At 35.1% G+C, this 13416-nt stretch overlaps 1 protein-coding gene across 1 annotated transcript; it reads left to right on the forward strand.

Annotated features, from left to right (window-relative positions):
• Nucleotides 1–120: 120 nt before the first annotated feature.
• LOC107562027 (putative all-trans-retinol 13,14-reductase) lies at nt 121–10888 on the forward strand. The gene is made up of 11 exons (XM_016246593.1): nt 121–277; nt 1867–2049; nt 4062–4303; nt 4521–4716; nt 5595–5792; nt 5906–6025; nt 6114–6252; nt 7813–7922; nt 8560–8726; nt 9961–10120; nt 10693–10888. Exons 1-11 carry the CDS (start codon nt 121–123, stop codon nt 10860–10862), a joined length of 1842 nt encoding a protein of 613 aa, XP_016102079.1. The 3' UTR covers nt 10863–10888.
• Nucleotides 10889–13416: the final 2528 nt, after the last annotated feature.

Genomic DNA, 13416 nt, shown 5'->3' on the forward strand with positions numbered 1-13416 from the left:
TAGCTTAAAACTCCCGTAGCTTTCCTATATGTGCAACAGTCTTTGTTTTTAAAGAAAACTCAAGATTTGAGTTGATAGATTTTAGACGTTGCAAAGTGAGTACAGACTCAGTTCTTCAGGATGTGGCTGCTGATATTTTTGGTGTGCGTCCTGATTTGGGCTGGTGGAACATACTGGTACCTGTTCAGCAAGCCAAGTCCATTTACAGTGGAGTCAGTGAGGCCTCCAGGACCTTTAGAGCTGGACCAGAGGAAGAGAGACAAAGTGCTGAAACAAGGTGAATATCCAGACATCTTTAGATGCTTAAATGCTCCTTTGACCTCAGAATGACCTGGGAGTTTCATTTAAGCCTGTTCTGCTAATCTGCAGCTTTTAAAAGCAAATGGACAATCTAATGTGAGCTAATCTTCAAATGAAACATATGAGCATGTTTCTGCTGAATGCACTTAAGGAGCTTATAATACATTATAAGCATACAGAGAATACAGCATTCTTTTTATATGTAAACTAAGTGAAGTGCTAATAGTTCAAGTCACCATGAAACATAAACTGTAACCTTTTCTTCTATATTGTGATGTATTTCTGAATGAAATGGCTTGAAGAAAAAGAAAAAAGTAGGACAGGACTTCATTTTGTCCAAGGATTTATTAGAGACATTGTCATTTGCTAATTGCTATGACCTCATTTGAGTGACAGGTTATTGCCCCGCCCTCACGTCAGTGCACGTCATCAGAGAAGAAGGGAAGTTCATGTTTTTGTTTAAATATGATGAGGGAACATGTTTTTGTTTTGTTTGTTTGTTTAAATAATGATATGCATAGATTAATAATTTATATTAAACAAAAACTGTTGATTTGATTATGTAACATTTTTAGCAGTATTGTGACCACTCTTTTAAACAGCATATACTGTAATGAGTACATATTAGCAAAACGTGTACTTATTCCAGAAATAATATACTTCAAGGTAATGTTTTCAGACACTTTACTGCATGTTATTTACAATTAAATTCAGAAGAATTTCAAATGTACTTTAACTTTTTAGAAGTGTACTTAAGTGTGTTAAGTAATGTAGCCATGAAAGTATACTTTAAGTACACTTAAGTGGCCTTTTGTTTCATCAGTATTAGATTAGTCTTTTAAAAATATACTTTTAAGATTAACTGAATGAGGGCTATCAAGCTCTAAAAGGACAAATAAATGTGATCTATATGATTCATGCATTACTATTTATTTAGTGTGTGTTTTTATATGTGTTCAACAGAAGTGTTTCGATTAGCTTGAGTTAGGAAATGGTGACAGAATTTCTTCAAATTCAATTAGAAGTCTCTTTTATACATATTACATACAGTGCGTCTCATTACCTTGAAAAGAAGTAATAGCCATTTCCCATAATATGCACCGAAACAGAACATGTAGACTGTTTAAGCTAATCTAATTATGTAAAGTCTTGTCAATGCTATTGTAAAACAATTAACGTGTGTCAATGGCTATGCCGATATCTTAATTAGATTAGCTGACTGTGATAACACTTGTACATCACAGACAAACCTCTTATTTGAAGTGTTTTAGGGCTTATAAAGATAATAGTGTACTTGGTGATATCTTGTGGCCTTACTAACTCCTTATCAGGCCTTTTCGTAATATACCAACCATCCGTTTCACCCACTTTGAGCACTGAATGCTGGGAGTTAACCCGGATCAGGAATGGACTATTCACTTCCCATATCAGCCACTGTGTTTCTGCAGTAAAATGTTACATAAGATTGCATGAACACTGTTTGAAGTAGGTATTTTTGCTTTTTCCCTGACACTACTGAGTACAATAGCCTATATGCATATAATGTATTACTGTATGTATTTCTAGGATTTACCAAGGAGAAGATTCCAAAGAATCTTGATGCAATTGTAATAGGCAGTGGGATCGGAGGAATGACGGCTGCAGCCACAATGGCCAAAGCGGGGAAGAGAGTCCTGGTGCTGGAGCAGCACGACGTGGCCGGAGGCTGCTGTCACACTTTCACTGAGAAGGGTTTTGAGTTTGATGTGGGTATGTACCATCCCTTACAATAGAGCATGGTTATTTTTCATATGTGCACTGTAAAAAATGATTGTGATTTTAACAGTAAAAGAGTGCACTTTTTTATTTTTTAAATGCTACAGTAAAAACCTGTTAACTGGTTAAGAGTAAGTTTCCATACTATATTCTGTGAATTAATGTAATAAAATTTAATGTCATTTTACAGTAAAATACTGTTAAAAATAAGTTTTTGGAAGTGAAAAAGAAAAAGTCATTGTATAATTTACAGTGAAAAAAACGTAAATTGACACTCCCAGAATTCCCTGCATGACGCTTCATATTTGATGTTTTTGTTGTTGAAATAACGTGTTTTTTCTTATCAGTTGTGTACATCAGGGTTTAATCTTACATCTAATGTTGTTAAATGAATGTTTATTGCATTATTTCAGTATCATGTGTGTCACCATGATGGGGTTTAGTGTTAGTGTGAATGAGACTGTACACCTTCTATATAAAAGTATTGCCCTCCGCAGCTTGTAGAAAAGCTGTTTGTGATGAGCTTTGGTTCATCGTGTGACTTTCTCATCACCACCAGTTTTAGATGGATATCAGTGCATTACAATGGTTCAAAACAGATATTAACACTTCATTATGTTGGTTTATTAACATTACATCAGTTAATGAAATACGGTATTTTATTGTGAATTTAAGTTAAGTCTGTAAAACCTAAAATGTTGCTACCATATTTTTTACGATGAAGCTCTGGCAACCACAGCTGCCGGCATTTTACTGTAAATGTCACAGTTTTTTTTTTTACAGTGTGGAAAAATAAATAAATAATAATTCACCCAAAAATGAAAATTTAATGAAACTTTACCCACCCTCGGGCCATCCAAGATGTAGATGAGTTTGTTTCTAATTGAGAACAGATTTGGAGAAATGTAGTATGACTTGTTCACCAATGGATCCTCTGCAGTGAATGGGTGCCGTCAGAAATGCCGTCCAAACAGCTGATAAAAACATCACAATAATCCACAAGCAATCCACACCACTCCAGTCCATCAGTTAGATTTGTGAAGCCAAAGGTTGCGTGTTTTTAAGAAACAAATCCATAATGACGCTTCCTCCAGCGAAAAAGTCCCCTCTCACATCAAATTCCACCAACAGATTTGTTTAGATCTGTTTTGGCTTCTAAACAGTATTTGATCTGTGCATATTTCTCTCCTGTTTCAGACAAGATTTCTCTCTGGACAAAGCAATATTTTGGATAGAGGAATTATATATTAGCTGTATTTTAATGGTTTAAAATAAAAAATAAAAATAAACATCTTAATGGTGGATTTGTTTCATACAGACACACAGATTTTCACTTTACAAGACATTGTCATAAAGTTGTATGAATTACTTGTGGATTATTGTGATGTTTTTATCAGTTGTTTGGACTTTCATTCTGACGGCACCCTATCACTGCAGAGCATCCACTGGTGAGCAAGTGATGGAATGCTACATTTATACAAATATGATGAAGAAACAAACTCATCTACAGTACATTTTCATTTTTGGGTGAACTATTCCTTTAGGCTCTTGTAAACGTTTCGTTTTATTTATTGGTATTTTACATTATTTCTGAAAGTGATAATAAAATGTCACTTATACGCCAATGCAACTTATCTGTGATTTTCTCTCAACAATGTAATTTTGACCCTGTGCGACCTTTCCGGAAAATACAGTAGGCCTACAATTTGTTGCTGTTACTCAAAAATAACGTATTTGTACCATACAAATAAGTTGTTTGAGAATATCAGCGACTTCTCAGATTGGTGGACAGATCTTGAGAATTATGTGTAGTGTATTTCTTCAGCAGGAATATGGAAATTAAACCAATCTGTGTTACTAAAGTTGAAATCACACTTGTACTTCCAGTTGGGATTTTTACTTTCTTGTTAGTTAAAGGCAATGTCTGTGAATTAAATCATGATGTCTCAACAGCATATCTACTGAAGGTCCTTCAGTCAAGTTTATTTTATTTTGCATGTCAAAAGGACTTCACTACTTCGGTCAGCTGCATGAAAACGGTCTGCTTAAGGTCGCTATGGATCAAATCACTGAGGGTCAGCTGGAGTTTGTGGAGCTACCGCAGCATTTTGACAGCATTGTGATTGGCGACGGAGAGAAACGGAGAGACTACGCCATCTTGAGTGGCAAGACTGAGATGGAGCAGAACCTTAAGAAGATCTTTCCAGATGATGTCAAAGCTGTGGAGGAGTTCTCTAAGACCATGAAGGTAAAGCATGCACATCCATCATTTCATGCTTTTAAACTAAACCAGTGCCAGTGTTACATTTGCAGTGAGTGGACTGAAAGAATGCCCAATGCTAATGTGCTCACTTGCCTGTCAGTTGGACATAATTGTCATCTAATTAACATTCATGATGATAAGGTTTATCATCTTTTTTTAAGACATGCATATGATACTAAGTTGACCATTTTTTTGTCCACAGGTCACAGCCAGGAAGATTCATTATTTGGCCATCCTAAAACTGATTCCCCAGTGGTTGGCTCTGTTTCTGCTCAAAAGTGGCATCGCTGACCTCTGCTCATCCATCTTTCGTCTCTCAGGCTTCAATGCCACTGAGATGAACAACAGACTGACAAGCAACAAGGATTTGCACGTGATCTTCTCATATTTCTTCTACGGTGAGACTTTCTGTACATGAATCATTCCATGAAAGCACCATATGATGAAATGAAAATTAAATTATTTCATTTCTAAAAAAAAATTAAATGTATTTATTTTTCAGCTAACTGCCAAGGCAAAATTTCTCCTTTTCATTTAGCTTAACGTTGTATTAAATAACAAACAAAGGGGGGAAAAAACTATATAGGTATATTTATATATAGGCAAAAAAATGTAATAACTTTTACACACAACATAACTGTATAAAACATATAGAAATTAAATAAAAATAAAAATGTAAATATGAATTATACTACAGTATAATAGAATTACCCATATATACACATATAGACTGTAGATATATAGAAAACCACATTTAATGTGTTTATCACTTCATCCAATTGTTCCACCTTCACAGTACATTTTTAAAAATTGTCAGGGTTCTCTGCGATAAAGGACTCAAATGCAGAAATGCGATTCAAATAAATTAATTGAGTAGTAGCAGAATATCAGAGTCCAGACAGGTGACCACACCACACAGGTGTAAACAACTCGTATAGACAGGAACAGACTGATGACAGAATCCAAGCTGGCAACCACTTTACACGACTAGGAACAGTCCACAAGTGCAGGCAGAGGTAAGATTCCAGGCAGGAGAAGAGGAGGAGAGACAGATCAAACCTGAGACCTGACTTATATTAGGTTCAAATATATTGGGTACTACTTTAAAACCCTCCACCTCCCCAAGCACCACCCAACACATCATTGTTGAGACTTTCTATGCATGGCCATGAACCTAAATCAGAAAAAGTCTGGAAAAACGTAGGTTAACCAGTATTTCTGACTCGGGTCAAACATAACATAAAAGGCCTAGAGAAGTCTTTGCTCTTTTCTCCAGGTGTGCCTCCTAAAGATTCCAGCTGTATGATCAATGCTCTGATGCTGCACCATTTCAAGCGTGGTGCATATTACCCTAAAGGGGGCGCCAGTGAGATCCCGTTCCACATCACTAAAGTCATACAGAAATATGGGGGCAGTGTGCTGGTCCGAGCTCCTGTCAGTCGGATCCTGGTTGATAAGAAGGAAGCTGCTTATGGTGAGTCAAAAGTAGTCAGCTATACCAATTAAAACTTCAATAATCCATAAATAAATCCATTTTCTTCCAAATGAGTGTTTATCGATCTACCTGCCCTGTGGTTTGACTGACAGGAGTGACAGTGAAGAAAGGTGATGAGCATGTGGAGATTCGGGCTCCTGTCATCATCTCCAACTGTGGGATCTTCAACACCTTCCAGAAGCTCTTACCTCCAGAAATACAAGTCAAACCAGGTGAACATAATCTATGTGCTGCAATGAATCTTATTGTAATGTGTAGCTGCTCTTGATAGACTACATGGACTCTTTTCATAACTTTCAGATGTTCTGAGTCGTCTGGATATGATGAGGCCCGGTAAAGCCTCGTTCCTCCTGTTCTCGGGGTTTGATGCGACGCAGGAAGAGTTAGACATCGTGCCCACCAGCATCTGGCTCTTCAAATCCAACGACATGGATGCCATGTCAGTATCAAAAAATATACATTACAATACTACTTTAGCAATATTATACTTTTGCATTTAAAATGTAGAATCTATCATTTAAAAAAAAAGTGCAAAGACAAGATGCATAACCTATTTATCATGAAATAAAATATTCAGTACTATACATTTAGTAAGATCATGTAAGTAATCACTACTCCTAACTAAAACAATTACATAATTTTTGCTCTAAACCAAAATTTCCAAAAAAGAAGTACACTTTAGCATACTTTTAAAAAGAGCATTTATTATGGAAATAATATTACCTTAAAAGAATATAATGTTTTTCTACACTTAACTGCATGTTGTTTGCTAATAAATTAAAATGTGTTATGGTTTAAATTGACATTAAATGCAATTAGCTGAATTTAAGACTTAAGTTTTTTAGTACATATTTATATGTAATTTCATAAATACTTTGATTGTCTTTGAAATATGTTTAATGTGATCTGCCGAATGTACTGATATTTATGCATTTTAAGCCTTTATGGTAAACTAAACATTCTTTAATGTCATTTCTATTGAAACTTGTATGTATTCAAATATATTTGTAATTAGACTTTATAATGATGAAGTTGCAATTTAGTATATCTAACATATATTAATTTTAAATGTAATATCAAAGAACTCATTACAGTTAAAAATAGAATCTAAGACATCACGAGTGCTTTAGTATGTTAGTCAACGCATCAAAATAAGTGTACTTCTTTAAAGCATGACAAAACATTGTTACAACATAATGATTTTATGTGTACTTTAAAGTAAAATGTTTAATTACAAAGTGCACCTATTACAGAAACAATCATGAAAGTGTACTATCTTTAAGTAAACTTCAGTGGCCTTTTATTTCATTAAAATTATATTGTCTGCAACTAGAGTTTTTCTTTTTAAATATACTTTTAAGAATTGAAGTACACAACAATTCTTCAATACAATTAAGCACACTTCTTTTTTTTCACAAGGGAAGAAAAACAACAACAATCATAATGCATGTAGTAAACTAACACAATAGCATAATTTGCACTAAACCAAAATGATATGTCTTAAATGAGTCAAACAATAAATGCAAAATAAGTGAATCATTTGCAGCAGCATGAATCAAACACTAGGCAGTGCTGCTGCCTAAAGCATGCAGTCTCAGGAGGATCTCTCTCTCTCTCGGCCTGCTGCCATACTTCTGTCTGGACAGGCTTTCTGCTTTCAGTCCAAGAAGCAATTCTTATCTTCCTGTCTGTTGGAAAACATATTTCCAGGCCGTTCCAAACTTCCCTGTACGGCTGATGATACACGGGGCAACTTTTTGAGCAATTTTACCGGGCAACTTTTTTTGAGCAATGTTGCTTGGGCACTTTCCCATTTTAAGAATGGGTAACAAATTTCCATCTGGATACTTTAGATTGTTCATGGGCCCTGTGTCTCACCTGGCGGCAACATTGCTCCAAAAGTTGCCCCATGTATCATCAGCCTATTAGCATGTAATATGAGTGCATAAAGTACATCATGTGTGACTGCAGTTAATGAAAAGTGAGCTTTCACTTGTAGGATGGATGAGTTCTTCAGTATGAGTAAAGACGAGGCACCAGAGAACATTCCCATGATGCTCATCACCTTCCCCTCAGCCAAAGATCCCACATCACAGATCCGGCACCCAGGTAACATGATCATCTGGCCAATCTCAATGACTTTTTAGACAGCAGCTCTCTATTTAGCATTGTCACTGCAAGATTCACTGTACACCACCACTTAAAAGTCTCTCAAGGCTGCATTTATTTGATCAAAAATACAATAAAAACTGTAGAATTGTGAAATATTATTACAATTCAAAAGAACTGTTTTCTATATTGTAACATGTAATTTATTGCTGTGATCAAAGCTGAATATTCAGCATCATTACTCCAGTCTTCAGTGTCACATGATCCTTCAGAAATCATTCTAATATGCTGATTTGCTGCTCAAGAAACATTTCTGATTATTATCAATGTTGAAAACAGTTGTGCTGCTTCATATTTTTGTTGAAACTGTTATACATTTTGATTTGAAAGATTCTTTACGGAATCGAGCGTTCAAAAGAACAGCATTTATTTAAAATAGAAACATTATAATTGTAACATCATACATGCATCCTTGCTGAATAAAAGTATTCATTTAATTGTCTATATGGGTCTGATGTACAGTAGAAAAGTGCATTTTTAAAGGTTGCGTTTGTTCTTTCTATAGCTTCAAATTTAAAGCAAGAGACAAGTTTTGCTGTTAATAATGTCATATGTTAACAACAAACTAATTTTCCAGGCAAGTCATGTATGACCATATTGACCATGGTGAATTATGAATGGTTTGAAGAGTGGAAAGATACTAGAGTGAGAAAAAGAGGCGACGATTATTTCAACTACAAGATGAGATTTGCCAACTATCTCTTTGAAGGGGCCTGCAAACACTTCCCAAAACTCAGAGACAAGGTACTAAACTCTGCTGCAAATTTGAAATGTGTTATATGAGCATGAAAAAATAGTGATAAAGGTACCTTTTTAATGTTAAAATGCTTTTGTCCTGTGCCTGTACAATGTGCAGAGGCGCGTAAGTCAAGTTAGTCATTCATAGGTTGACTAAAGAGACTAAACACTGATTCACTAAACACCAAGACAATGATGACTGAATTATCTGCAATACAATTACAAGGTCGCGTGTTAAAATCTACCTCATGCTCATGAACCACCCACAGCCCCGTTCAGTGACTTGCCAAGCAGGTCCGTTAGCAAATCATCTGAACTATAAAAATTGATGTCTACTGCAATGGCACCAACGTACAGTCATAAAGAGCCTTGCAAAAAAAATGATATATTATGATTTTTACATTTGAAATAAAATTGTGAGAATTCTGTCAAACCCTGACCCTCTTGAATACTGCACACAAGTCTGCTGCACACAAATTGCGATGGTCTTTTCTTTTTTATTGTGATGTATATCTGAGCCAGGGTTATTATCATTAACTAAAGCTAAAACAATAAAAAACGTTTCATTACTTGAAATAAAATAAACATTACAATAAATATAAAAAACATCAAAATCAAACAAAAATCTAATTCAAAATATTAACATAAAATATAACACTATATTATTGATACTAAAATGAGAGTGATCTGAGTGAAATAGATTAAATGAGGAAAAACAATAGGGCAGGACTTGATTTGGGACATTGGGAATCGGGAATCTATTAAGGATTACAAGGGCACATGAATTACATTATAAAATAATGATGCACAAGCATAAATCATCTATAAAAATCTTTAATTTAATTGGTCTCTTATGCTTAACAAGGCTGCATTATTTGATCAAAAATATTTGATGAAATAATATTACAGTTACAACTTTCCATTTCATGGTCTATTCCTGAAAATTCAAAAGAACAGCATTTATTTGAAATAGAAATATTTTGAAACATTATAAATGTCTTTACTGTCAATTTTGATGTCACTGTAGTGGCAAAGCTGAATTTTCAGATTTCGTTTGATTTTATGTTGATTTGAGCAGAACTGTAGATTCAGCTTTGTTTTCTAGATATTTATATCAAGTTATCAGTACTTCGTGCACTTGGATGGGCATAAATCTGCAGTGTCATTAGTGAGAAAGTGAGTGGATTCTGCATTCAGACTGATGAGTGTGTGTGTGTGTGTGTGTGTGTGTGTGATTCAGCTGGTGTTTCAGGAGGCCGCCACTCCTCTGACAAACATGCACTACCTCAGCTGTAACCGAGGGGCCATTTACTCTGCTGATCACAACCTGGACCGCTTCTACGCGGAGGCCATGGCTCGAAACCGATGTGACACTCCCGTCAAAAACCTTTATTTGTCAGGTACAGAGCTCTTCCTACTGTAATACGGTTTTCATACTGGGGCCTAGATTAAAGAGGGGCCTCAAAAACATCTGATAGAAAAAAGGTAACACTTTAGAAAAACGTTTCATTTGTTAACATTAGATTACTAGATTAGTTAACATGAACTAATAATGAACAGTTGTATTGTTATTAACTTGGTTACAAATGTTATTTAATACTGTCACAAATGTATTGCTCATTGTTAATTAATGTTAACTTATTGTAAAGCGTTAATGAAAAAAATGACTGATTAGCTGTATTTTAAGGGCTGTTAATGGTATGTGTGTGTGTGTGTGTGTGTGTGTGTGTTTTATATATAAAACTAATTATTATATATGACAAAAGTAAAATATTTAATATATATTTTAGAGCTGTTAAAGTTAACATGCAGTTGTTATATTATATAAATACAATGTAAATATACATTATATACACACACACACACACATCAATTCTTACTATATTAATATTTTTTAATTAATATATATTTTAAATTCCATTTTAAACATGAGAGCATTTTAGCATGTTTGGGGTTTTTCGGTGTATTTCAGGCCAGGACATTTTTAGCTGCGGTATCGCCGGTGCGTTGCATGGTGGTCTCCTCTGCGCCTCCACCGTCCTAAACTACCCTGTGTACATCGACCTCTTGTTGATCAAGAAAAAACTCAAGTGGAAGAAAGCGAAGGAGGCAGCAAAACTGGCAAAGCAGAAGCAGCAGTGATGAAGCTGTTAGGAGGGAGAACTGCACAGCCAATGAATTACATAGAAAAAATTGTTTATAAATATAGAAGACATTATAAATATATATATTCATATATTTCAAACTATAACATTAAGCACCTATTGCCATATAAGACACTTAAAAAAAAAAAATAATAAAATCAGAGAAAATATTTAATGTCTTTTCTTTTTTTTTACCTAAAACAAAAACAATATAGAGTGCTGCAGTGATGATGTATTTTTAGGCCAACCCATAAGTTAACATCATCCTTGAGATTGTGTTACCTTATTTCAGGCATTTAACAAAAAAAACCCATTGACTTCAGGACGATGGACCCAGAAGTGCTAAAATGCTTGTTTTGGGGTTTTGGCCTACAAAAATATGTCATCCCTGCAGCACTCTATTCAACCCAGGTAAAAATCTCGATGCAATGAAAAAAACGGACAAAAGAGCTTTAAAAAGCATGTCACTTTTCACTCCAGATTTGTAAAACTTTGTAATGGTAGCATCAACATTCAACACATTACCTGGTGTGTTTGATTCGCTAAAGCTTTTTCAACCAGACCTCCCACCTGTACTCTTCTAACCCATGTTTGATCCCCATGGATATTTGTGCACTAGCAGGACTCAAAGGAACTGTGGGAAACCTCAGTCTTCCTGGTTTAAGTGGACATTTCCCCTGGGATTCCCTTACAGATTGGTTGGCATAACACGAGCTCTGATGGACGTGTGAATTTGGGACGAGGAGGAGGATATGAATGCCCTCACTGTGATTCACTGGGTCTAAATAACCGCTCTGCTCCTGTAAGCCTGAGTTCGTCCGGCAATGAAGTATATCAAAGGACTAAAGCCTTAAAAAGTATGTTTTAGGAAAGTCATGTTCATTAAAAACACAGTTTTCATTAAGGTACGTTTGTCAGGGCTGAAAGTGAAATGCTACAGACATAATGAAGTTCAAAACTCTGTAACTACATTCATCTTTTATACAAATATCATTAAAAGCCTGATAATACAATAAAGTACTCCTCCTGTCTTCCAACTAAGAGTTATGAAAATGTTTCAGGACTTGGATTGCACATTTTCAAACAGGCCAGAATAAACAGAAATGAACTTGTGTAAGATGCAGAGGAAGAGCGTTTTGTTTGAACAGCGACCAAAAGCACTTCAGAGAACCAAAACATATAGATGGAGTCAGATGCGTGAAATGGACCCAGTAATCACACCGCATTTCATGGATGATTACAACTGCATGAGAGAGCCTCTATCACAGTACACAGAAATGCAGTCGTGTAGTGAATCATATACAGTTGTAGAATGCAAAACTAAACGGGAGCATTTGTATTATGACAAGAAAAACACAAAACTGAATGGTTCAGGTCAGGGTTATTATAGTTAACTAAAACCATTAAAAAATCTTACTTAAAGGGATAGTTCACCCAAAAATGAAAATGTGATGTTTATCTGCTTACACCCAGGGCATCCAAGATGTAGGTGACTTTGTTTCTTCAGTAGAACACATATGATGATTTTTATCTTTAACCGTTGCAGTCTAGCAGTCGTATAATGCATGGCAAGGGTAACAAAATCTATGAGAGTAAAAAAAACATGCACAGACAAATCCAAATTAAACCCTGCAGCTCGTGACGACACATTGATGTCCTAAGACACGAAACGATCGGTTTGTGCCAGAAACCGAACAGTATTTATATACATTTTTACCTCTAATACACCACTATGTCCAACTGTCTTTGAGCGCGCGCACGGCATCCGGTGCGTGAGGTGTGTACGTGCGGTAAGCAGATAAACATCAAATTTTCATTTTTGGGTGAACTATCCCTTTAAGATAAATGTTAACTGAAATAAAAAAAACGATAAAAAAAAAAATAATAATAATAATATTTATATATATATACAAAAAATTAACCATTCTATTTCAGCTTGTTGTCAAAGCAACATGTCATTTTTGTTTAGTTTAACTTGAAGTAAAATAACTCTATAAACAAAATAAAAATAACTAAATAATAAAAAAAAACTGTATAGACATGTTAAAAAAACTGCACACAATAAAATGACTAAAACATTAAATAAAATTAAGGTGAAAACAGAAAATATTAAAATAAAATCTAATTAATTTTTTTTTTAATTTAAGCAGGAATGCAAGGAGAGAGTCATTTAAAGATTTTTTTTAAAGGTATTTTTTTTACTGGGAAAGCAATCGGCAGGTTTGGTCTGATGGTTTCAAGTATCTTAACTAGTCTCATTCCTTCAATTTTTGCTCTAGAAAAGGTCTGTAACAATGCATTGAAAGAGATGATGCACGTGGTAGCTGAGTGAAACAAGCAGCTCAAAGGATTCAGCTGTTTACAATTGTGCCATCATCATTTTAACTATCTTAGCATAGTAACTGGCTAAACACAGCAAATCACGGATGATGGGGTCAGGGTTTTTGATGTCTCCGCCCCCTGCAGTATTTAGCTCCTCCTGTGGGCGGGGCTTTACAGGGTGTCTTTTGTCCCAGAGCTGTGCTGCTGTGTGGAAGTCAGAAGATCCAGCT

The sequence above is a fragment of the Sinocyclocheilus grahami genome, unplaced genomic scaffold (assembly GCF_001515645.1).
Source record: "Sinocyclocheilus grahami isolate Dianchi unplaced genomic scaffold, SAMN03320097.WGS_v1.1 scaffold802.1, whole genome shotgun sequence".
Classification (NCBI taxonomy): domain Eukaryota; kingdom Metazoa; phylum Chordata; class Actinopteri; order Cypriniformes; family Cyprinidae; genus Sinocyclocheilus; species Sinocyclocheilus grahami.

Bases quoted from the DNA above. Each gene is read 5' to 3' on its own strand.
- LOC107562027 (XM_016246593.1), top strand. From the start codon at position 121: ATGTGGCTGCTGATATTTTTGGTGTGCGTCCTGATTTGGGCTGGTGGA. The intron at 278-1,866 runs GTGAATATCCAG...ATGTATTTCTAG, and splicing joins AGACAAAGTGCTGAAACAAG to GATTTACCAAGGAGAAGATT. The intron at 5,793-5,905 runs GTGAGTCAAAAG...TTTGACTGACAG, and splicing joins TAAGAAGGAAGCTGCTTATG to GAGTGACAGTGAAGAAAGGT.